Source organism: Melozone crissalis, unplaced genomic scaffold (genome assembly GCF_028551555.1).
Source record: "Melozone crissalis strain CALT ecotype California unplaced genomic scaffold, PUWL_Pcris_2 ptg000068l_1, whole genome shotgun sequence".
Lineage (NCBI taxonomy): Eukaryota > Metazoa > Chordata > Aves > Passeriformes > Passerellidae > Melozone > Melozone crissalis.
In genome coordinates this window covers 11,720,822-11,747,242 of record NW_026535846.1, presented here as the reverse complement: position 1 = coordinate 11,747,242, position 26,421 = coordinate 11,720,822, and the positions used below count along the sequence as shown (strand labels likewise).

Here is a 26,421-nt window from a genome sequence, read left to right as displayed (position 1 = left end):
AAATATATAAATGATTATTTATCCTATTTCACTCTGAATCTAATACAAAAATAAATATAAAAATTCTACATACGTGGTGAACCAGGCAATCCTGGTGCCCCTGGCAGACCTGGCAAACCACCTCTGCCAGGAGGGCCTGGTATTCCAATTGTTGCTCTTCCTGGTTCTCCAGCTTCACCCTTCACTCCTGGAATACCTGGAGACCCTCCAGGGCCCATTCCATCTAGAAAACAACAACACAATGAGCAGCTCTCCAGCAGCAAACACATTAAGTATTTTTAATGTTAAGATAATTGCCATTGTACCCTGAACTGCAATCATGTTAGGACAGAACAATTCATAATTTTACACCAAGGAAAAAGTACTAATTGGAGGGACCAACTGGCTCCCATTTACACACTCCTTTGGCAACCCAAAATACTTCACAGCACTGTTTAAGTCCCTATGAACAATCAGACAATTAACTATGTAACAGTGAGCAGGGGGGTTATTTTCTGATTTTCTTGGCAGTTCCAAATATCTGGATTACTGCAGGCCAGAATTTCCCAGATGACATTCAAGTGAAACAAAAACTTTTGAGTGAGATCTTGGATGGGACAAACGGGTTGCACGCCCAGTGGGTTTATCAAGCCAATCTGTTAGCTCTTTATAGGAAATACAAAAAGTCATTTAAAAATGTCAAAAACATTCATTACAATTTAAAAGGCAGGAAAAGTTCTTCCAATCAGCACATTCAAAATGGAAATCAAACCACAGCCTCCTGTGTACACTGCCACACCAAATATTCACATGTGAAGACTGGGCTGTAATAATTGTGGCACTAATTCTGCTCACATCTAAGCCAACAATTGGCTTCCCTATGCGCCATCCCTGCCTCCTATTTCTCATACAGCAGCCTGCAAATCAGCTGCAGGAGCAGGGAGAGGCTTGCTCCAATACCTTTAACCATCTCCAGGCCACTACCCAGAAACTTCTCCACAAACCCAGAGCAAACAGCCTGCCAAGAGCACTGTCCCAGCTGCTTTACCTCTCTCCAGGCCTGGAAACCCTGGAGCCCCTGGAAGGCCTGGTAAGCCAACAATCCCTTCATCTCCTGGAGGACCAGGTATTCCTGGGTTTCCAGGGTCACCTGGGGCACCTATTAGAGAAAGAGGAAAGCAAGAAAGAAAATCTCATCAGAATTTCTGCTGAAATACTGTTCAGTCAATTACTGTAGTGGCCATTGATCTCTCAGATAGCAAAGGCTGCCAAGCTGTGAGCAGGAAGTCTGTTAGTCAAAGTTAATAATATTGGGAAAAATTCCTCCTGAGCTGTTACAGAAGTTGTTTCAAACTTGACCGAAGGAGAAAGAAAAGGAGAGACCATGCCATGTCTCCTTACCTTTATGGCTTCAGAGACTGTTCCCATGTAGGCCTCAATCAGCTGTGGCATTAATTAAGCTCATTTTTCTCAACAATATTCTTACCTCATTGGACAACAAATAACAGCAGAATGACATTTAGATCACCCTTTACCATGCAGCACCAGGAAGCCCTTCTTCCTTGGGACAATGAAGAGAGATTGAAGTGTGTCTACAGAGCAGACACAGCACTTGCCCATGCTCACACACAGTCTGTCTATCCCAGGCAAGACATTTCATTCTGCCTTGGGACACATCATTCAAATGGTTTTCTATAAATTCTGAAGTTATTAACAAAGAACTAAATATGTGTAGCCAAAAAATACAGAAATAAAGAAAAAATAACAAGGGATAAATTAGAGCCAGTATACAATGTGGGAAAGTGTTAAAATACAGTAAGGAAGAAAGCTGGATCAGAAAAAGTGCTTTAGATGAGTTCCAAAAGAAAATGGAAATGTGTACCTGAAATGACTACACCTTCCCTGTCAATAATGACAGGAGGACCTGGGGGACCGATGTCACCTAATTCACCCTGTAAAGAAAACAGATTCATACCACACTCAGATGGGGGATGGAGAGGACACTGCTGGTCAGGAAGCAGACTGTATTATCGTACCAGTGTCTGCAGGCATACACTGAGTAACCATCATTCTTTCTCTTGCTGAAGAATTCACTTTGTTCTGCTATTCATAATCATCTGCTGTCCTGACTTACATCGTTCCTGTCTGATGAAGCTGATGGCTACTTCAGATAAGATGGCTGCTGCTGTCCAGCCATCCTCTGAAGGTCTCCAATTACCTCAGTAGGAAGCACAGACATGTATATACAATGTGTACTGGAGACCAGTTATGTCAGCACATTGACCAGCATCAGGTAGATAATATCTGTTCACTTTGTGGTGAAAGCTGCTATGAGCTATCTCATTTTTAAAAGCTTTCATCACTTCAGCTATCTGTTGCCTTGCAACACTGAATTTCAATAATAGAAGCTTACAGAAAGGTGGATTCCTTCATAAAGTCATCCAGGTAGAACAGGCAAGTTGTGACAAACTGCAGTGTCATTCCTTCCTCTCACTGACACTCTCAAAGAGTATCAGATCCTCTTTGAAATCACAAGCACAAAATTTGACTGTCATCCAAATTGCCATCATATTTATCATATAAACACCATGCAGTGAGCCAAGGCAGTGCACACTTTGTTGCTTCTTCCAGTAATACTTTTCTGTACAGAAACATCTAATACTACTTCTTCCATGTACTCTGCACAAAACATCCCTTCTGTACTTGCATTTTACAAGTCTGCAATCTTGGTGGCAGATCAGTGTTTTCACAGCAAATTCCTAGCTAATCATTTTCCACTCTGTTTCCAGCTGTCTGACTGCCCAAATTGTAAGATACCCAGAAAATGTCTGCTATGCATCACCTATATTTAGTACAAGAAACTGAACATGTTCTCAGGCTTGTCCATACTTGTAGAACTGTGATCCAAGACTTCAGACAGACTTGGCAACTATCTTAACATCAACTCACTTCCACCTAATCTTGCCTCAATGGTCCAATAAATATGGCTGTAAGGATAAAGGAGACCAGAAAGGCTACACCTACAATTCTAAGTCATGAATTCAATGATTAACATTGAAAAATTATTAAAATACCTGAGTATTCATGGCTCAGCAATCACTAATTTTTGTGCTTAACAATAAAGTGAACGAGGAACTGAAACTTAGTGAAAATTACAGTGATGTATGGGCAAACAGGAGGTTTGATTGGAGGAATGATAGTTATTTATTCATGCAAATACTTTTAAAAACCAATGCTTTAGTGAGAAGTTACCTTCATGCCTTCAACTCCATCCAGTCCTGGATAGCCTGGAACACCTGGGTGGCCCTGCAAAACCCCACAGGGGAACAATGATACACAGTGAGACAGTAAGTGGTATTACTTTTTAGCTGAGACATCTGCAGAGCCTGGACTCAAATCACAAACCAAATTCTTTGTCCCACCAAACACCTGAGGAAGAGTTAAAGAAAGAGAAAACTGATGGCATCAATTTCTCAGCACTCACAAAATACCAGAGCTCCTTCAGGCCTCCTTGCGCTGTGAAGATGGTGAGAACTCATGAGCAGGCTGAAGGTGTGCAAATCAGGAGAACACTAAGGAGTTCTCACAGAACTGTAGAAATGCTTGCAAAATGAAGAATCTAAAACATTCTTTTCCTTGTCCCACACATTTTTCCTCCACTGTTTTCCCTATCTAAAAAACTATTGGCACCAAAACATTTAAAGTAACACTGGGAGACACAGGATCTACTGATTTTGAACTTTCTGCTTAGCTTAACTATTTCACTAAGGCAGGTATATTTATCCACCAGAGAACTTGAAGGCACAATATAAGGAAGTTGGTAGACCTTAAGCAATGAGAGGGTTTCTGTGACTCTTAAGAACAGTAAAAAATAGAAGAAATTTCACCTTTCTCCCTGGAATTCCTTCAGATCCATCCAATCCCAGAAGACCCTAGAACAGCAAAGACATTAACTTTTAGAGGCTCCATCCCAGCTTGATCAGGCTTCAAATATCTCAGCATCAAAGAATTAAAAGTTAAAATTTTCAAAAAGAGAAGCTACCACTGCTTTTCTTATCTCTCAACTATTAACAATAACAACGTAAAGAATTTAACAAAATAACTGATAAAAGCAGGCTTATCTCATTTAACCACTGGTTTTCTAATTGGCAGTTCAAGTTAAGGAAGTCATGGTGTTTCAATTTATAAGGAACTTAGGTGTTACTTTGTAATCACAAAACCAATAAATTGTAGTGTGGTGAAGACTTTCTATCAGACAGTTTATTCTGCACACACAGAACAGAATGTCTTGGTCTTCCTGTTGCACAGGAGCACATCATGGCAGGGAATGAGTCTGTTGATGAAAGGCCCACTACATGTGTTTGAGAACAGACATTTAAAGACTTGGTGAAGTTACCTACCCTGCCACCTGGTAAGCCAGGCACACCTTTTTCTCCTTTTTCTCCAACACCTCCAAAGCCCTGAGGAAAAATCAACATTAAATCTCTGTGATCTGTTTGGAACTGAATAGCACATCCCTAAGTAAAGGGAACACAAACCCATTTATGTATACAAACAGTACAATAGTGAGACAAAGGGAGCTGGCTGTTTCTGCTGGGACTACTTTGTCCCAGAAAGAAAAGCTCCAATCAATCAGACTTGGCACTGTGTGTAGCACAGGACCTGCTTTATTCCCCAGGACTTCTATCCATTTAAACCATGGCATATATTTCAGTAGCAACTGCAAGTGACCCCATGTTACAGACAGCAAAGACCTGCCAATGCTACTCTGTATTCTATTCCATATTGAGAAACTCTTTCAAGTCTCATTTCTTAACAGAAGCCTCAGGGAATGCTCAGGGCATGCTTTTCCCTTCCAAAGCCCATGAATGACACAAAACTAGCATTTTCACGCTCAACATGTGGAAATGTTTGGTGGCTTTCCCAGTCAGCAAGAAATATCAAATCCAGAGACAGAACACCAGGATTTAATTTCAGCAAGAGTTACAGTAGTTAAGCAATTTCCAGGCTTCAATCTTAAAATATCTTACAGTTGTGGTTAAGTTTGTACATATGTTCAATTTCACCAGCTTCAATGGGCCTCTTGTGCTGCATAAAGCTAAGCATGGAACATATCCAGGAAGGCTAATAACAAACTGTGCCTCATGTACAGGTTTTCCTTGCACGTATTTCTCCTAAGAACATCTGTAACTGAAGAAACTGGCAAACAATTTATCTTATTAGTCACAAATTCCCAGAAATATTTATTCCCTAAACTTATTGAAACAACCTCTGTTTACAAAATGTTTTAAGCTGGGAAATAGCTCTCTGGAATTCAGGGCTAAATTGTTTTTCTTAATTCATATAGAGGAGATGCAACACCATGCTGAGTTGATTAGCACTAATACTCAACAGCCCATTTTAACTGGGTGTATTTGGATAGAAAGAAAGATCTGCATGTGCTTTACAGCTTTAAGGTAAAATAACAAAATATATGTTTAGGTATAATAAAAGGGAAAAAAAATAGGATTTTTTTCCTATGTCTGTGGGACAAGGAACACTGCCATCAAGTGGCCATGCCACAGGTAGAGCTCTGAGCAGGTCTGCAGGTACTGAAATCTGGGCAGCTTTGCAAGTCTATAGTAGGACAGCATTTTATTCTTTGTATCTACAGGACAAAACATGATCAGATTACAGTTACACTCTTCAAAAAGTCTTGTGAACACTTTTATCAGATTTTCAAAGTTCTCTGGTGCCTAGAAACTCCTGTAGAAGCCTTGTGAGCTATTCAGAGGTTGCTGAACCATCTAACCCCAACTGGGCACATGTTAAAAACACTCCTCTGTCCTTACCGGGATGCCAGGCAATCCTTGGTCTCCAGGGAATCCTCGAGGACCTGGCTCTCCCTGGCAGGGGGGAAGAGACAAACACAATAAATCACTGTGCCTGTGAAAGCAAGACCTTCCTGTCCACCCACTGTGCTCCTGGCACCTAAAGCAAAGCTCTGTCCTTTGTTTGCCAAGGAGTGCCCCAGGTTTGTGTCACCAGGGTTTGTGTCACCAAACCCTGCATCAGAGGCTCCCAGCACAGAGCTGGTGCTTCCTCTGGCCGCTGCCTGGCAGCTGCTGCTCTGCTGCCACAACTGCCACAAGCCAAAGCAGGGCCACGTCACACCATCAGCTGGGAAACTGCAGCATGCACAGTGCCTGGTGAGAGCAGCAAAACAGCTCCTGGTGGGACAGCAACGTTTTCACTACTCTGCTTACAAACTCCAGAGTGAGCCCAAAGGAATGGGGTTTGTCTGAGCCTCAGCTCACACTAATGTCAATTGACCAAGTACAACAATCTCTCATAACTTTACACAGGGGCTCAGGAAAGCTCAGAATGGGCTCCCAAACCAGCCTGTATAAATCCCAGATAAACTCAGTATGCCTAAATTTCAAATGTCTAGAGAATCTTTAACTCAATCTTTAACTCAAACCACACAGCTTTCATAAAAACACTGATGACCTAAATTCACATCTCAGTAATAACAATGCAAAGGTGAAAAAATCCGATTATACCAGAGTAGTGTGCACTAAGGCAAAAGAGCTGGAGTTTCCATTTATTTTTTCTAAATTGATTTTTTTGCTTCAGCTGACACAATTTCACAGGTTCAACAAAAACAAGCTACAGTTCACTTATTTTTAGGATTAATGACAAAAACCTTTAAATAGCTTCCAGATTTCTTCTTCTGAGAGGTATGTATTCTCTAGTGGTCCACAATGCTCTGAGCTATGAATACTTTTATTCAATAACATTTGGCAGAATAAACTGGTACAAAAAATTATTTTGATTTGGAAATATTACAGCTCTCACTGTTCAGTAATTTTGTTCATTCTTGAATGAAAGAACATGGAGAAGGAGAGGGTTTGTAAACTGAATTTACAGACCTTTTCTCCTTGCTTCCCCTTTGGAAATCCCATGAATTCCAGAATTCCAGTGGATGGTGGGGGACCTGGAAGCCCAGGCAGCCCCACATCACCCTGTAAACAAGAGGAAGATATTAACATAACAGACCATGTTTGATTTTCTATGGAAATGGCCTTCAAATCAGAAGAAAAACCACTTCAATTATATCTCATGTATATAAATCTGTGTGCCTGAATGCTGGCATGGGACTTTGTTCATGGGAATCAAAAGATCAGATGGAAAATCAGGATGAACAAAATGCATCTGTTTCCAAAGCCTTGTGGATATAAAACATGCCAAGAGAAAAAAAAAGAAAAAGCTCAGCTATTGAACCAACAGGAAAACATTGCAGAAAAATTTTGGGGAGAAATATGAAAAAAAAGAAGAGAAGGAACAATTAGAATTGTGGAAGGTGGAGAACCAATTTTAACATCAGCAGAATCAAGTTCCAGACTGAGAACCTGAAGAAGCCTCATTTTGCCTGTGTGAATTTTGACTGCAAGACACTCCTTTAGGGTAGTGAGATTATCAATTACACACCAGTTTACTCAAAGAATGTAATGAAAGTCAGGAAGAAAGAATGAGTTCCAATAACTCAACACAACAGGTGATGATGCAAAGAAACTGAGAAGTGGAGATTCAAAAGATGTCTAATGACCTCCAGTCTTGATAACCACAAAAATACTGCACTGACTTGAGATTTCCCCTTCTTCTTCACCCAGAAAAGGCTCCCATCCTTTTTAGTGTACCAACAAATAAGGAAGCAGAAAGATTCTTTAGCATTTGAACTGCCAGTCATTCCAAGAGAAGAAAAGAAAACGGAAAAGAAGAAAATGCTAGAATCTAGACACTTTCTAGAGGACCAAGATGTGATGGAACTCTAGAATATTATTTCATGCTCTTTCCATAATAAAACAAGTTTCACTTACCTTTTCTCCTTTCTCTCCTTGAAAGCCTAATCCCATGTTACCCTAGGAGGGAAAAAAAACATGGATGAATGAATAATAAGGAGTGGTGTTGTTGCTGTTGTTTTATTATTTAAGCCCACTGCACTGTTAAACCCCAAAAATTAGGTGTAAAAAGAGAACAGGAAAGGTAACTACTTACTTTTGGACCTGGTGGCCCAGGGAGACCCACTGGACCCTAAAAGTAAACAAGATCAAGATTTTATTCCTTTTGACTTAATTAGGATGCAAACAACTGGAGCAATGCAGGGATCTGCAGTGGTACCTGAACTTTCTTGCCTCCAAACCAAAAGCAACAAACATGCTCTCAAGTCTTCACATCTCTAACAGCACAGCTCTTTGGCAACATCATTAATTAAGAGAAAACTTCAACTTAAACCCAACAAAAATGTAGTTTGGTTTTACCTTTGCCCAATAGAGATTCTCTTGTAGGATCTTGAAAAAGCAACTCTAACACATCTCATGGCAACAAAGGCTCCAAGCATCAGAGATCAGCCCATTCCCCAGCCCTGGGATGAGGCAGTGCTCAGAGCAGTGTAACAAGGTGTTGGTGTTTGCAGGGAGCATGGCAGAGCTCTGCTGGAGTCCTCGTTTGCTGCTCTGGATGCCCAGAGAGGAGCCTCTGCTCTTGTGATCAGATTAAACTTCCCAAGACTGAGCATCCTGTGCTGGAAGTCAGCTGTGCTCAGGATTTTCAGCTGCACAGGCACTCTTGTTCATTGCCATGACACAAACAGAGACAGGGGAAAGGGAAACTGCCAACAGTTGGAACTGTTCCATCAACAAGTGCAACAGCTGAGGTCCCTTACCTGCAAACCTGGTAATCCTATAGGGCCTGCAGGACCTATTGGACCTGGAAAACCCTTTGGGCCCTATAAAAAGAACAGAGAACAAATAGAGGATGTGTAGAATTTACTCCATCTAACCCACCCAAGTGAGTCTCAGGAAACATTAAGTAATATCCCCTAGTTAAGTAAGCCAATTTAAATATTAAAGCAATTTATTTCATATGATTAGATGTACTATGAAAATCAAAGTTACAGACTTCGATGGTAGAAGGGAGTTTGATTTGAAAAAGGAATAATGAGGTAATAAGAAAAATTGGACTTCCCCTACCATACCCTTCCTCTACTCATAACCTTACAAATCCAGAATTGCTTACACTACTGGTATAACACATGTAAACACACCTCACACTAATTTGAAAACGGTCTTTGAGATTCCATACCTGATAATGTACCTACTTAGTACTGTTTAAAATCATTATGCCCCATATTAAACAACTTACAGGAACTCCATCCAGTCCAGGAAGACCATTTTCACCCTAAAAATCATAAATGCATATGTAAAAATTACACAGCATTATTGCAGCAAACTATAAGGAACATCAAGCTTTGTATAAATAGAAATATTTGCTGTTAGTTAATATTAGATCAAGTGTAAATGGGAAAATATCTTGAAATCTGTGCTTCCATATTTGAATTGGGTAATGGAGACCTCTAGAGAAATTGGAACCATTTTATTTATGCATAACAAGAGAAAATAAAGTGGCATTAAAAATATTAATTACAAAACCACTGAAAATACACTATAAAAACTTATTACATTACTGCTATAAAATATGCAAAAGCACATTATCATAATAAGAAATTATCTTCATTTCCCATAAATACAGAAGTCAATTAATAAAGACTTATTTTACAAACTTATGAGTGTACATAATGTGGATAGAATTTTAGAAAAGTTCCTAATTTTGACCAACAAAGTCAGTGTGAGAGGTCCTATATCGCAGAATGAATTTTTTAATATTTTCACTATTTAATGAAGCACGTATGTAAACTGAGAATGTGAGTGATAAACTTCTAGTACCTTCCAGTACCAGCAACACTGAGAGGCAGCTGGAATCTCACAGTAGAAGCTGTAACATGCACTGAACAGTAACAGGATGAGCAGTGTCTCAGCATCCCAGTATGGGATGAATAAGATCTCTTTAAAAACCAAGCAATTCCAGGTTCTGAGAGTATTCTGTGTCATTAATGAAGTTATTACAAGGCCTTTTGCACAGCTCTGCACTCAGACACCCAGGACTGACACCACGAGCAATCAAAGCTGCAGTATCAGCCCTGTAACCTGTGGGACATCAAAGAGTTTCTTGCACTGCATTTTCTCCTGTGTGATGACAAGTCTTACCTTCATTCCTTTAAGACTGCCTTGAGCAAAAACAGGTTCTCCTTTGAGGCCTTTTGGGCCAGGACGACCCTGATTTAAGAAAAAATAGTAAAAAATAAATTTCTTGAAAAAATACTGCTTTAGTTTTGAAAGACTCTCTGATTAGCATAATGAACAAGGCAAACTCCTGGCTCAGTTAAGTGTAAAAGTACCACTGCTGCTTTGCCAGAGAAGCTGTGCTATTATGAGAACTAAAGACTTCCTGCAGCTTTAGAAAAACAAGGTTCTGCAAGCATTTTCTCTGGTATTTTCCTGTTTATATAGGATTTCCTTTTCATTTTAGGCCTTTGACAACCTTAGATCCTATTTGAACCTGTTTGACATGGTAGAACTCCCCTGTTCATACACACATCAATGCTATTTAGAGGGACCTTGGCAGGCTTGAGGGATGGGGCCACGTAAACCTCAGCAAGTGCAAGATCCTGCAACTGAGTTGGGGCAATCCCAAGCACAGATTCAGGCTGGGCAATGACTGGATTGAAAGCAGCCCTGGAGAAGGACTTGGGGGCACTTGTGGATGAAAAACTGTCAGTGTGAGCTTGCCCAGCCAGCCACCCATATCCTGGGCTGCATCCAAAGCAGTGATGGCAGCAGGTGAGGGAGGGGATTTTATCCACAGGATCCTAATTTTATCCTCAAAGTGGATAAGAAAACTGAGCTCTAACAACTCTAATAAACTTAGGGGGTTTTGTGTTCTTCATAAGTACTTGGCAGTTAGTTCTCCAACAATATCACAAAAAGCAAATCCTGTTTTAGTGACAACAGAACACATTTGAGTTGGGACATACAGGCAGTCCAGGTAGGCCAGGAAACCCATCAGGTCCAGAAATGCCAGGACTCCCAGTGGTGCCATTGCAGCCATCGAGGCCAGGAGGGCCTCTGGGTCCCGACTGCCCAGGGTGACCCTGTGTGAAAGGAAAGACAGAGAATGACCAACAGGATCTGTTATTGCCAGTAATACTGCTGTCCCCAGAAAACTAATATCTTCCTTCCAAATGGCAACACAAACCAAAAGAATTGCACAACTCCCAACCAAGTTCAGTGTACGGCAGAGTGCAACAGAACAAGCTTCTTCAGCCAGATTTGTTCACCCTCCCTAAAGGTTAAATCCTAGAACACTGGCTGCATTCATCTGATTACCTTTTTCTCCAAGGGACAGTTTTCTGAAGAACATAACTTGTGCATGAGTAGGTCCCAAAAGGGACCATCCCACAGCAGTGTGGACCATATGGAATGTAACAGTGTCAAACAGCACGCAAGGGTGCACCTGACACCAGCAATGGAAGCTGCTCATGTGAAAGAAGGGGCAGAGGCAGACTCAACAATACTGAGCATTTATCATCCAAATCTGCTTGGAGTTTCAGTGACTTCTCTTCCTCTCCAGTGTGAATTCCTTCTTTTAATAGATGAACAGATGTTAAAGCTCCAGTATCAGGCCATTCAAGCACAACAGCTTTATTTGTTAAATTAAACATAAGACCTTAGGCAAAGCAATTGGGAGAAAGATCCAATTAAACTAACAACATTTTTTTAAAAGTATTTGCAATGGCCAATTATTAATCAGGCAAAGCAAAATATAATTGTGCCTTATTCTGATTTCACAAGTCTTTTGCCCTGGTGTAGCTTGACTAATTTGACTGGAGTTTACTCAGGATGGTACTAATGCAAAGGAGATCAAAGTTTGGGACTTCAGGCAGTTTTTCTTCAGTGCCACATGAATATGTGAGGGCAGAAGGCAGAAAGGCAGAACTGTCAGTCACAATGCCCAAGTGTCAGGCAGCTCCTGATTCTGCACTACTTTTCCTATAAGTGAGTCCTGTGGCACTCAACAGCATTGTTTTAAGGCAAGAAGAAAAATTAAACTTATGGAGATAGTATCAGTAACTTGACAGTTCTCTCCCCTCTCTGTACACAGTGATCTTGACTCATCCCAAAAGTACTTTTGTTTGATCCCAAAGATTTGTCCTTAAGATATGGCACTAAGCAAGTTATGACTCACATTAGGAAAGTAAAAAAAACCAAACATGGATAAAATGGAGATAAAGCAGAACATTAACAATTCTTCATGCCTGACATTTAAAATAAAGCACATTTGCAACACTAAAAGTCTTCCCAGACCAAGCCAATAGCATATACTGTGATGAAACTCAATGAGAACTTTGCAGTAATGTAAAGCTTTTTATCTAAGGATCTTTAAATACCTTGAAAAAATGTGGGAACGCTATAATCTAATTTTATAGATGGAAAGCTCAAGATGGAAAGCTCAGTAGCAGGGTGATTTTCTCAAGGATGCAGAACTACTTGGGCCATATTTATGTAATTACTCCAGCTGATCACTGGCCTCCGCTGCTGCCAGGACAGCTATTCCATATGGCTGCTTATTCACACATACCTACTCCCTGTGCTGGAAACAAACACAGCAGAGAAATAACTGTTCTATTTCTTAATGGGGTTAATTTCCAGTCAGATGAAGTCCTTGGTCCAGATGAAGTCCATTTGGCAACTGCATTGAGATTTGTGCCAACAAGATCGAAAGGGACCTTATCTGCTTTCTGCCAGTCAACAAGGTACAAACTGATCAATGTCAGGTGTGTCTCAACTGCACAATTAAGGCAGTTCACCCAGACAAGAATAAATTTGAGATTTAACAAGGAATGGAATGAAGTCATCCTAAAGCATTACCATCAGAGATCACTGCATTAACAGTACCAGTTGCTCTGATGATTAGTCTGCTTGTCAAAATAACCACATGTGGTGTGCAAGCAGGAACTTGCCAGGCCCTGGTAAAGCAACTGGAGTAGGCTGAAGCATCAATGTATTGCCATCTAGATTTTTCTCTTAGAAACTACTTAACTAATTTGATCCGTGCAGGATGTCACAGCCAAGAGCATCAAGTCTCTGACAGGACAGGCAGTGCTACAGAGTCAGAGGCCAGAGCTGTCAGTGTCTATCAGGTCTTTCACTTTGTTTACAGCATAAACAAGATCAGGAGTTATGTGGGTGCACACATATCTGGTTACAGCACAAGGTGACCAGCTGCAAGGTTTAGTGAAGCTGAAAGGGCCAACATCTGCCCCTCAGAGGGAGACAGAAGGGAGCCAAGCTGCTCCAGCTTTCCTGCTGGCCCAGAGCCAGCCTGTGGCACACAGCTGCCGGGTGAGCACGTCCTGGGAATGCTTGGGGTGAGATCTCCTAACCCTCAGACCAAGACAACCTGTAAGAGGCCCAAAGGACTTTGGTATCCTCCTAAAATGTGAGTAGGGCTTAAGAGAGAGGACATAAAATATGCTGATCTCAGTGATTTCTTATGTGTGCTAAATAAATCTGTGCCCCTGTCACTTAATCCCATGGCATCCGTGTCTGTGGTTCTGTGCCAAAGCATGACACAGGCTGACACACAAGCACACACACACATTCTGTGTCTTTTGCTTTAGGAAAACAATCCACAGGATTTCCTACTTTAAAGCTAATCTGCAATCAGAGTTCATAATATTTTGTTTTAAGACCCTTATCTGAGGAGATATTGAACACCCACAACTGACTTCCTTCAGAGTTGCTAAGTCCTGCCTTAAAAGAAGCTTTTTCCCAGGGGTTTAAAATACTGATTTAAAGAGCTGGTTTGACCTGAAAAAGTGGTGGTTAATAGTTTCACTGCTCTCACCTTCTCTAATTCCTGTTTTGGCAGATGTGCCAATTGAACACAAGCACCTCAACTGACTAAGGCACAAGACTTTCACAGACTTTACTCATACATGTCAGGGTGATTCGTTTACAGATCTGAGTTAAAACACAGGCTGGAGAGATGCTTGTGCTCCCTGTACTCACAAAAGGAGGCATTTGGTGTGAGGCAGATAAGGAAATTTGAACTGGTTATCTGGGCCCTCCTTTATCTGACTCTTGCTGTACAGTGACACTGTGATCCCAAGGGGCCTCTTTTGTAAATCAAACAGGGAAAAGGCAATCCCAACAGGAGAGCTTGATGAATAATTAAAACAGAGAAACAAATGCAATTAGGGATGAATACAAAACTAATTGAATAAACAGTTTCATGGGTTGCTAAGGCAAGTGGCCTTTCTACAACTACTGCCAAGTGCTTGCTTTTACTCTAGGAAGGTCACAAAACCGCCTCTTCATACAGCTTTGGCTTTCATGGCACAGACAAGGGCTCACTTATCATAAAAGTTTCTCCTTCTAGAACTCCTTGGACAGTTCATGAAAAGCTATATACATCTCCCAGCTTCAGTTCCAGCCTTTGCCAGAAGCGTCCTTGAATCCTGTCTTATAAGAAAAAATAAACTTCCCAAGTAGGGCTAAGGATTTGAGGGCTTCTCCTACAGCATGACATGAAAGTCCAGCAATAAACACATGTAGCTTCTGTATTTACTAGGTTAAAGGGATTAGTCAGGCCAGCTGCAACAACATGATTTACTTGCCACCAGCACTCCCCAAGGGAACTCTGTGGAATACCTTCCCTTAAGGTCAGCAGTGGGAATCCCCTCTGAAAAAGAGCCTTGTCCATGGCCATGACTAAACTACACCTGCCCACACTAACCCACCTGCAAACTACAAAGAATCTCTCTTGATATTTGGATGCACAGAGACAGCAAAATCTTTTTACTTCTCCCATCTTTCTCACACACACACATTCTCTCCTTTGCTCTACATTCCACACATCCATATAAAGTGCCTATACTGGTATACACTTCACAAAAAATCTAAGCTGCTCCGTATCCTGAAATGTAATGACATAAGTAAAAATATTTACTCAAGCAGTGGTGGTTGCTATTTTCACCCTACAATGGAAGCATTTATCTTAGTGGTTATAATGTAAGCAGTATGAACAAGTTTCCCTTTCCCCTTTTTCTGCCCTGCAGTTGTGGCACAGAAGAGCCACAGTGCTGAGCACTTTGCTACTCCTGACCAGCAAAATCTGCCTCTTTCCCATTCAGTCACCTGCAGAATGTTGCAAAGCAGAGTAGATCTGCATATGCTGGAGGCTTTGAATCCTCTCATCTGCCTCCCTGCTCTCTCCTTGGAATGCCTGTCCCTGCCAACTACCTGGCAATGGCTGCTGCTCTATCTCTGCCTCCCCTCACTGTTGGGAATCCCCTTTCTCCAGAGCCTCATCTGAAAAAACACCCTGAGAACAGCATGTTCCCACAGTGTGTTCAATTAAATTAAGTATTATGGGAACAGCTTGTTCTCTTCAGACCTAGACAGTTGGCTGGTGGTAAAAGAAAAAAAATAGCAGCAAGGGAGTAGAGCAGGAGAAAAAACAGGCAAGGATGAGCAGAGGGGGACTAAAGGACAAGGGCCAGGAAGGAACTGAAATCAAACAAGTTCATTTACAAGGCCAACTGTGCCTTTTCAGCCAATCTATCACAACTATTCTGTTTTTGATATGAAGTAAGAAAACACAGCTCAATTGTTGGAACTCCTGGCCATCTGAGAAAGCAGGAAAGATGAGAAAGAGTATGAGCAGAGTCTGAAGGCACAATGACACACAGGATGGAAAAATGCCATCAAGAAAATAAAAATCATTCTAATATCAGAAGGAGAAAGCAGGATGAACCAAAAAGAGTAGAAAGAGTAAGGAAAATTGGGGCAACTTCTAAAGCTGATCCAATTAAAGTTCCCCTGAGATACAGCAAGATACCTCTGCAAAAATCACTGGAGAGACCAAGCAAAAGAAAGCTGGCAAAAACACTCTAACCACATAATTTTTTATAAACTGTCTCTATAATGTAAAGTTCTAAAGAATGAAGGAAACAAAATGCTCCTGATGGTCAGGGAAAGTGGTTACCTACCTGTCACCTGATCTGAACCAGGACTAGAACCTAGAAGAGAATTAAGGGTAATCTGGAGGGCCTCAGCTCTCATCACCATTTTCATTCATGTCATAGCAAAAATTGAGGGAGACCTGGTAACAGCTATCACATACAAGAAGGCTACTACAAAGCAAAAGTGAACAAACTTCTCTTTGTGTCCCTGACCAGTAACATGAGAACTAAGAGCTTTAAACTGCAAAAAGAAAGACTGAAGTTAGCAAAGCTTTTCTAATAGAGAACTTAGTCTCCATCATCACAAGGTTTTAAGAACTGGTTAGGAAACACATGCTAAAAATGGCCTGAAGCACAGCTGACCATGCCTGTTTGACTCCCTGAGGTCCCTTTCAACTCTGAAAGTCTATGATTTTATGATACAGGGGTTTTTAGGCAGTGGTGCTGAAAGAAAAGCTAATTAATCATGCAAATGATCCCCATGTAACTCAGGGTCACTTTCTGATATGTATCAGCTTCCTATTGTCTTACAAACCAGCACAGAATCACCAGGTGGATTAACACCCAGATAGAGGCAAGCAATTGCAAGGTACACCATGCATGTGCTGGGACAATCTAATCACATTCAGGTGCTTTTCTTTGTGATTACCATTCTGGTGATTTCTATTTACATATGCAAACTTACTGGGATCCCGTTGATGCCCTGGAATCCTGGAACTCCCATTGGACCCTGAAGAAAAAGAGTACACATTATATTTCACTTCATTGGTCTGTAGATTTCAGTCACCTCTGAGATATTTTTCACTCCAACACTCTCCGTCTTGGATTTCTGCTTTCAAAACCAAAAGTAGCAAACTATCTCAGGAAGATTCCCTCTGAACACAGGGGTCAGTGAAGACAGGAAATGAGCATCTGAGCTTGACTGGATACCTCATGAGTGCTTCAGGAATGTTTTAATCAGGCAATTAAAAGTAAAAATATAATCTCCTACTGCACATCTGGAGAAAACAAGATGCCAGGAAAATAAACAATCTGCTATAAATTTAACCCTTGGCTTTCCAAGAGTTTCAACAAAATTTACATAATTTTCTGTCTACAGTTGGATAGGACCCTCAGAGATAAGCAGACCACTGCATTAACTACAGACTGCCCAAGCTGCAAGTAATTGCCACAACTTGTTGCTCTGCTCTGAATAGTAGCAAAACAGACTGTGCAAGCAGAATTCCCTAAAATGTTCCTGCTTTGGAAAGGTAAAATGTATTTCTCCCTCACGGGATGAAGAGAGAGAATCTTATGGCATGCTGGTATTGCATATGTATCATTTCAAGGGATAGAAACAGTTCTGGAGTAAATGGATTTTTTTCAGTGCAAAGAAATTGTTTCCAATCTTGCACACTGCATTCATTGACACCTATACCTCATGGGCTACTATATTTATTATGATGTAGCTTATTGTATTCTTTTTAGAACACAAAGTTAGAAATAACTTTGCACCTGCAAAACCGAATTGCAAATTTTGTTTAGTACCCATTCTTTTTGCTTTTCTAGACGCCAGCTCAGGATCTTCTACACAGGAACCGTCTCCATGTCTCCCGGAACAGAGTGTGAATAACAACCATCTACCCCTGGGCATGTGAAGTGACAGACTACTTGCAACAGCAATACTCATTTGGCTGTAGCTCACCTACCAGGATGGCTACACTGTTGAGTAGCGTTAGCATGTGTATTCTCATTCAAAAATAAATGCAGACAATTCTCTAAAGATACTGTTGAAATGCCACTGTAGTTTTTATCCCTGGATATATACCCCAAGACTATTGTTATTCATTCAAAAATATACACAAGGCTATAGAACTATTGGAGGGACAGAAGAGTCACTGCTGAGCCTACCTTGTCACCTTTCTGTCCAGCTGGTCCAGGAGGGCCCACTGCTCCTCTCTCACCTTTGGCTCCAGGCAAACCTTCTGGGCCAGTAAATCCAGGTGCTCCTATTGGTCCTTGAAGCCCAATTGGTCCTGGTCGACCCTAATATCATCAAAAACAAGTCAATGCATCATGTCCACAAATTCCTTTGTAATTACTCTTTCCAGCTCGACTTTTAATGCAATTTGATACCTCTCTGAGTAGTTACGACATCCTAAAGTCTTCCCTGTCCATTTTCAGACAAAGACTGCCCAAAACTGCACACAGGACTCAAGATGGGGCCTCACCAACACAGAGTAGAGAATGACAACCACCTCCCTAAACTGTACGGTAATGATGTGCTGAATCATTCAGGTGGGAAGAACCTCCAAGAGCAAGTTCAGCCTTTGACTGAATACCACCATACACACTAAACCATATTGCCAAGTGCCACATTTGTTCATTTCCTTAACAATTCCAGGCATGGTGACTCCACTACATTCCACTTCTTAACCACTCTTTGCAGTGAATAATCTTCTCCTATTATCCAGCCTGAGTCTCGCCTGGCACTTGAGGCTATTTCCCCTTGCTCGATCTATGGTTGCTCAGAAGAGGCCGATGCCCACCTCACCACAGCCTCCTTTCAGAAAGCCACAGGGTCCCTACTGAGCCTCCTTTGCTCCAAGCTAAATAAGCCCAGCTCCACCAGGCGCTTCCCCTCACACCTGTGCTGCAGACGCTTCAGCTGGATCTGGAGCACAGGTGTGACGGGAAGGAAGGGCTTTGCTGCCCCTTCCCCGGACTCGCCGCAGCGCTCAGAGTGCGGGGTTGCTGACAGGAATCCCCTTGCCCGGAGGAGCCCGAGGGCAGGAGGGAGCGGAGCGCTCCGCGGGTGCAGTGCCGGGCGCTGCCGGCAGAGGGCGCGGCCCCCGCGGGTTGGCGCTGCCCGGCTCGGAGGTGCCGGGGAGAGCCCGGCCCGGCCCGGCCCGGCGTTACCGCGCTCGGAGCACCCGGTCGGAGCCGGCGTTACCGCGCCCTCAGCGCCCGGCCCGGCGTTACCGCGCTCGGAGCACCCGGTCGGAGCCGGCGTTACCGCGCCCTCAGCGCCCGGCCCGGCCCGGCTCAGCTCGGCGTTACCGCGCCCTCAGCGCCCGGCCCGGCCCGGCGTTACCGCGCCCACAGCGCCCTGCGGGGCCGTGCCCAGAGCAGCACAGACACCACGCCAAGCTCCCACACTATCAGCAGAAAATGCAGTTTATCACAATGCTTTCCACCGGCAAGATAATCAGTGGATCACACAAAGTTACCCGCGTAAAAGATCATGACTTGCCTAAAATAAAATAAAGGAGGAAGTTAAAAAATCCCCACACCTTAATAATTCCACCACATAATCCCCCCTCCCTTTAATTCTCATGTCCATGGAAGTGTGTTTCCCTGTTCCCTAACTCCGTAAAACAGCAGAAGGAATGCAGCTCCCTGCTGTAAGTGTTTTAGTAGTCTCAGCTGGAGACATACAAAGCCCTGACTCATGGCTTGGCAGGTACAAGACTTTTACTGTTAATTTAAAAACGCATTGTTACATGTTTAAAATCAAGCAAAGTGAAACAAAGTGTACAAGATTTTAAAAATTCTTTTTCCAGGATCACTTTTAGTACCTGTTTAGGCTAAAATATTTTTTCCCATATTCCATGTGTCCTTCTTCACTGTTGTTGCGGTTTTCTTTTAACTGCAACAATTCTCCCATATCGCGCTTTCTGTTGTGATTGTTTCATCCTGGCCTTTTAACGGAGGTCAAGTGCATGTTTGATATTTCATACCTTTTCTGTCTAGACACTGTCCATAGTGTGCGCTTCCAGAGGCACAGACTCACATCTGAAAAGGCTTTTATGTTGATTATTTTTAGCTTTCTTCACTCTGGGCTAATTATCAATGGAATCCTTTCTATTGGAAACTATATAATCAAAACACGAATCCCCAAATCTTCAGCTGTCCTTGGCAACCATACACAATAAGAAACGTTAAAAATCACATGCTTTGCTCTCACTGAAAAAAGTTAAAGCTGAGACTGAATTTCCCATAACCACAAGCAATTCAGAGGCTTTTAGGCAACAATTCAATTACAAAGCTTGGATTGTGGACTGTTTACCTCAAGACATCACAGCAGTGCTGAGGCATAACCTGAAAATGGGCACAGTTTCACTCACAGTCTTACTTACCTCTCACAAAAGAAATGGCATCCAAGAGCCCACCAAGTTTGCAGAGAAAACACACTGTGAATTCCTCATTTGTTTGAATTGCTAATACTTCTGTATTCCATTAGCTTGATTGCCTGGTTAATGACAGTGTTTCACAATGACTGGAACTGATGGGAATTAACATTTTAGGAGGCTTTTGTTTTGCTCTGCTGCAGGTGGCTCTGAGAAATATACCTAGACTGGAGAGTAAAGACAAGCAACTACACCTTCTGCTTGTGTTTGGATGAGCAGGTCTCTGACAGAAGAATTAAGTATGTTCTCTGTGATTTCAGGGCCCACAGCCCCATTCAGGGCTCTCTCCATTTAGTGCCCTACAAGAAAGATTTTAACAGCACTTGAAGATTTTGTCCAGTGCCTTGGAGTGTCACTAAAGCATAAGGACACAGTAAAGTGCTTCTAATCTCTCTGATAATGTGATTATGCCATGATAATCAGGCTCTCAAGAATTCCCACTGTTTCTTTTGAAGTCCGTGTGGATGGAAATCATGTTTTCTATGCTGAAACAAAGGACTTGCCTTCACTGCTAAAAAAGCAGTATTTTTCGTCACTCAGCAGCACTCCCATGAACTGTTCCAAGATTAGAGCATTATAAAGAGCAGGCACAGTGGCATGCAGGAGCAATTCGGGAATAACAGCACAATGAAGGCTCAGGTTTTACCACAAGGTAAACTTAGAGAGCTCAACGCCAGGTGGAACTTCTGTCTGACCTCAATGTGCTTACCTAGTCTTTACTGTGCTTTAGCACCAGGATTGCTCTTACTTTTTATCCAAAGGATAAAAAGGATAAAACAACTCCTAGCAGTGAGGACAAGCTGAAATATAAAATGTGGACTACATCAAACAAAAACTACAACGAATCAACAGAGGTCCCTATTTTTAATCTTCAATGTTCAACATATATTACATAGTAGCCTACAGAAAAGCCATTAGCAATTAATGCAAGTGTTTTGGTTTCCCAGATGTATGATAATTATTTTTCAAGAGTGGAAAATTATAGAATGCTAATAACACCAAGCAATAACAAAGCCAATGAAAATACTTGTGAATGTTCTCTCAAATGTCCACTAGAATTTCATATTTGAAATTTATGACCTGCATTCTCAAACATATTTGTGCACCAGGCTTTTACAATGTAGCAGCACTCTAAATGAGAAGATGCCTGTCTGTAATGAATATGATGCTGGTAAAAATAGCATCATTTTTTTATATACCTGGGCATTTTCATAGATAATTTTGGATTCTGACCAAGTTTGTTGTCATAAGATCAGCATGAATCATGTGCATCTCTGTTCTGCACATATCCATTGCAAACCGTTACAAATACACAGCTGGCTCAGACATTCAGCTTTTCATTCTCAATGTGTGGTAAGCAAAGGCAAAAAATGCCTGGAAAGGGAACCTCCCATTGCTTCTGAGTCACCACATTGCAGAAGGCAGTAAAACCAAACAGCCTGAAAGTGTAATTTTGGCAGATGGCAGTGTCTTTCAAGACAGAAAAGGTTCTGCAACATTTACCTTTTTCCTTACACCCTTTTAAATTCACCTGTGTCCCAGGGTGTCATGAGGAAAGGCTTGAACAATGGGTAATGATGGGGCCTCTGCTGCTGCCCAACCCAACCCATCACAGTTTCTCTATTGTCCCTACCCCTTTTCCAACTCTAAAACCCCACGTAAATTTTCGCCCACTGAAGCAGAGCTGCTACACATAGCACTGCAAATTCCAAACATTCTTTTATTTCCCATTGCCTCTGTGAGCTTGGAGAATGAAGCATGAATCTATTTGATTTGTCACTGTGTAAAGGAACACACATGGAAGTGGTATGGAACCACTGGATAGGCCCCTTATTTCTGGGACAAAAAAAACAAGTACATACTTACTTGGGGAACAATTCAACTGGCCTAAGTCACTGTCAAATGCCAACTCAGTGATTCATCACCATAAAAAACACTGGAACCCACTAAGATAAATCTAGCAGCTCTGGTAACTGAGCAGAAAACACTACTGATTAGGAAGGGCAGAACTGATTCCTACTTTCGTTAGTAAATTTGTAGACTGCCATATTTCAAGCAGCAAAGCACTATTCATTTTCTAAGCAAAATTAAGGTTTTGTGTATGAAAAGAGCAACTGAATTTAAATATGATCATGTCTTCTGAAACTAACATGTGGTTCCTTCTCTAAGAGAATTCAGTGACTAAAAATTTTAAAAGGTTCTTATTCACATTCTCTATTCCTTCACCATTATTTGCCCCATAAAACATGTTTTATTGACACAAAATATTGTTAGTGAAACATTTACTTCATGAGCAAATGCTTTGTTGTTTGAAGCATCTTATGCTTGTTTGATGACATAAAGGTGAACCAAACAGCCAACCATTAACTCATTACATTCTGGCCCTAAAAATGCATGTTCTCAGACACTGCATACTCTAAGGCTGAAACTTTTAAGGAAGATCTGTGTTCCCAATTCCTGTCGGACAGGACAGCCTGTCCAAGGGACTGGTCCCTCAAGATGCTCTTTGACACACACAGATTGCATTTCCCATTTAAACCAGGGACATTTTCCCTGATGAGAGCCACCATGTTACAAAAGCTGACCCAGGGATCGCCCTGAACTCAGATGAGGGCTCTGCCAGTGACTTACCAGTGCAAGGCAGCCGTGTCCACTGGGAGCAGCACAGCCCTGGGCCACCCTTCAGCTTCCCACCTCCACTTCCTCCCTTCTCCTCTCTGGTCTGCTCTGCCTCCACAGCAAGCTTCCTACAGCAGTGGTTCTCTCCTGCTAGACAGACGGGGAGTAGCACAACAGAGTCCTGCTCTCAGCTGGGGCCCCACAGTTCTACTGTAATAATAATAATTACTGATGAAAACCCCTTCACCATTTTCCTAAATTACAGGTCAGGTATCCAGTGCCCTGCTGACATTCCAGAGTAAGTAATTATTCTCTCTACTGAAAAACGCTTTGTACTTTTGAAGAAAATTACTCTTCAGTTTTTCCTCTAAAAACTTAGGGCAAGTCCTAAGTCAAAAATGGCTCCTTTATTTCTGTCATATGATTCATTAATCCTCTACACAGCTTTTTATCTACACAGCACAAGAAGAATACAAAAAACTGTATGTGCACACAGAAATAATGGACCAGGAAATCAATCCTGTGCAACAATCCTGCTTCATTCAGCATCCTCCCAAAAATGCCATTGTTTGGGGGTTTTTTTCTGTTTTTTCTCTGTTTAAGGAATTTTTTTTTTCATTTAATTTTAACACAAGAGACAATTTTTTCATGTACCATATGAAATTCTTTAGTATCACAATGCCTTTCAGAAGTCTTCTGTTTATGCAAAGCAGCCTTTGGCATGCTCATACTGCTGACTGTCAAGGCTGCTCTGGTCATGTCAGGACCAATTTTTAATGTAGTAAAATTGGTAATGTAGTAATGGGCAACTGCAGGCTGGGTTCTTATAACAATTTTAAATTTTAATTCATATGATAAAATCCATTTTCAAAAATATTTCTCTTATTTCCACTAAGCCTGACTAGACATGACTGCAAGTAGAAAATCTAGGTGACAAAAAATGTGTGTGTATATGTATGTATGTGTGTATATTTATATATATGGGTTTACACCCTATTTTTTAACTGCTTAAAAAATTATTGGAATTTGATTCCACAAATCATTTGATGAGTCCCATACTTCAGTAACAAAGTTGCAAAGGATGGCTTACCACATTACAAATACAGAACTATAGATGAACTCCAGACAATTTTTAAGAATATCTGTATTTTTAATTAGGTATTTAAATCCATGAAAAGCTTGTTCCTTAGAATGCTTGATTTCCAGTTAAAAACTTTCATGAAACATCCTGATCCAATCAATTCCACATATTTGCTATTTCTATTTAAAACACACAAAGAGACCACATACTGTCATCTTTTTCCCCACCATGGACAATGCCAGGAGTGACTCAATATGAACTGAGAGTAATTATTCCATTTTATACTTCACAACTTTCTGAAGCAACTATGAAAAATGTACGAAAGTGAAAAAGCATTACTTCAGCTTTGGTTGCTTTTTTTGCTTTGATGTTGTGAAATGTCCAAGTTAGATAAGAAATAAGTTCCTGTGGAAGGGTTCCAGGCCACAGAGAGCACAGATAACATGAAAGGCTGTGAGAGCCCTTGTGGGCTGTAACATCTGTGTGAGAGCAGCACCACTGAGGCCACAGCCCCCCTCTGCTGAGCTCCAGACAGGAGGGGAGCCACAGGAAACACCCACAATGATGGGCACTGCAGCAACAGAGAGATTTGAGTTATGGGGACTTTTTAAATAAAGAACAAGCAGCAGGATGTACAAAGCAGAGTGATAACTTACATTGTATTCAATTAAACAAATAACCAATGTATGAAAATGATGAGTTAAAGCTTATTTTTAAGGAGCTGTATTATGTGTTTAAATTACATTTACTTGCCTTTTTCATGATCAGTCAAAATTATACCATTTTTTGAGCAAAAGAAAAGATTTGCAGAGACTAGATCCCAATGAATTGCATCCCAGAGTGTCACCAGAGCAGAGGTGATCACCCCCAAATCCTCAGCTTACCCACTGTTTGTTTAAGCCAATTGGCCGTGAGCCCCAGGTGATATTTGGTCATCTGAGATTCAATTTTTGCTATTTGCCGCAGCAAAAGCTCTTTTTGCTACCTTGACTGATATCTTTAGGGCCTTTTCGTGCTTTCAGTTGGCAGAGCAGTACAAGCTTCATACATATTCACTGTCAATGAAGACAATTTGTGCAGACAGCACATGAGACTGACAACAGGCACTCCTCTAAAATCATGCAGATGTTTAAGCCTGAATTGGAGGCAGCTGAGGAAATGAGACATGAAGGAGGAGGCAGCATAAGCAGGAACTGCTGCTGCACCTCATGGACCTCTGGCACTACATTACACTCATCAACATTCAAAAAAATAGGGCTTATATTGAAATATTCAATTATGAAAACTTAACAAAAATGCTGAAGCAAGTGAGGTCTAACTGACTTCAATTTTTCATTCCTGACTTCAAGGAACAAAAGAACACAGTACAGCCAAAGGTTTGAATGGTTTATGAGATTTTATGGTCTTTTGCAACCTCAGTTCATATTCTCTCCCTCAAGCCTTCAGTGCCTAATCTCTGAAAAATGTTTTAGAAGCCTTTACAGTTCCCCGACCTGTTCACATAGGACAGCAGCTGTCATAACATTTTCCTGCCCTTAATTGAAGGAAGAGAATTTGAGTATTGTGTACATCTCTTGACAGCAGAGTAAGTCCTGAGCTGAATTTTAATACAAAAGAATTAGTTATTTCAGAAGAAAACACAGGGTTTCCCTAGTAGAACTTCTTTCCATTCTCCTGGTGGCTGTACAGGAAAGCAGACAAGGTAGCATATGCAAAGTGTTTTCCTCCCCAGGATGCACACAGCTCATCTCTGGTGAGAGCATGGCAATGACCAAGGGGCAGCTCCTTGCAGACAGTCCCCACAGGGGGATGGTAAAATGACAAATGAGGGTCACAGACCTCTGTCCCCTGGCTCTCATGGCCATCAGTACATGAATGTGTATATTTATCATCTCTCCCATACATTTGGTAAGATCAAGCAAGTTATTTTCCACAAACAATTTAAAGGGATTTTACTTAACTCATTACAGAGGAAGACACAACATTAATCACAGATATTAGACAAGTCTCCTGGGGAAAACAGATGTTGAATCATGGTAAGTTCGTGGGCAGCCACATCAGGACTGCTGCCCACAAACCCACAGCTTCTGCCTCTCCTTAAGATACCCCCTACAATGTTCAGGGATCTGCTGTGGGCTCATGAGGAAAGAAGAACACACAGTGTTGTGTTATTTTCCCTTCCATTTATCCCGAGCACCCCAAAGAACAAACCAAAAGAAGTCTCAGTGTGTTTCTAAAGAACTGTTTAAGTGAGCAGTTACAATGAACTTGCTCCCCCTGACTCTGGCTGGCATTTCCAAGCTGCCTTCCCCATGGACTGGAGTGACAGAAGATTCATTGTTGCAAAAAAATGTTGTCAGTAGAAAATTAGCTGTATTAAGTAGTGTACTGAGCAAGTGAAATCCTGCTAGTGTCAGGCCTGTTAAGACTATTAAAAGGACATTGTATCTAGAAAGGCAGGGAGGGTTCAGCCACATGCTGAAGCCGAGCAGACTCCAAACCTCCTCAGGGTCTGCTGTGTCCAGATCTGTTAATTTGCTTTGGGCTCCTCTCCAGTTCTTTCCTTTACAACAATCACTTTTTAAAAAAATGTCTAATTCCCCTTTGCAAGCAAAGGCTATGAAAAGTTAGTGTTTCCTCAGAGGCCAAACAGGGATGTGGGCTAAGAG

General features: G+C 41.5%; 1 protein-coding gene across 1 annotated transcript in view; it reads right to left on the bottom strand.

Moving 5' to 3' along the window:
* COL4A6 (collagen type IV alpha 6 chain) overlaps positions 1-26,421 on the bottom strand; it is a 69,675-nt gene that overhangs the window by 21,298 nt on the left and 21,956 nt on the right. The window contains exons 2-17 of the mRNA XM_054289548.1: positions 17,774-17,908; positions 16,569-16,613; positions 10,892-11,008; positions 10,065-10,133; positions 9,163-9,198; positions 8,684-8,746; positions 8,017-8,052; positions 7,839-7,880; positions 6,891-6,983; positions 5,811-5,864; positions 4,380-4,439; positions 3,867-3,911; positions 3,232-3,285; positions 1,862-1,931; positions 1,028-1,138; positions 74-223 (exon numbers count right to left, since the gene is read on the bottom strand). Coding sequence (XP_054145523.1) covers positions 74-223; positions 1,028-1,138; positions 1,862-1,931; positions 3,232-3,285; positions 3,867-3,911; positions 4,380-4,439; positions 5,811-5,864; positions 6,891-6,983; positions 7,839-7,880; positions 8,017-8,052; positions 8,684-8,746; positions 9,163-9,198; positions 10,065-10,133; positions 10,892-11,008; positions 16,569-16,607 — 1,039 coding nt within the window. The 5' untranslated portion in view covers positions 16,608-16,613; positions 17,774-17,908. The remainder of the gene's footprint in view (positions 1-73; positions 224-1,027; positions 1,139-1,861; positions 1,932-3,231; positions 3,286-3,866; positions 3,912-4,379; positions 4,440-5,810; positions 5,865-6,890; positions 6,984-7,838; positions 7,881-8,016; positions 8,053-8,683; positions 8,747-9,162; positions 9,199-10,064; positions 10,134-10,891; positions 11,009-16,568; positions 16,614-17,773; positions 17,909-26,421) is intronic.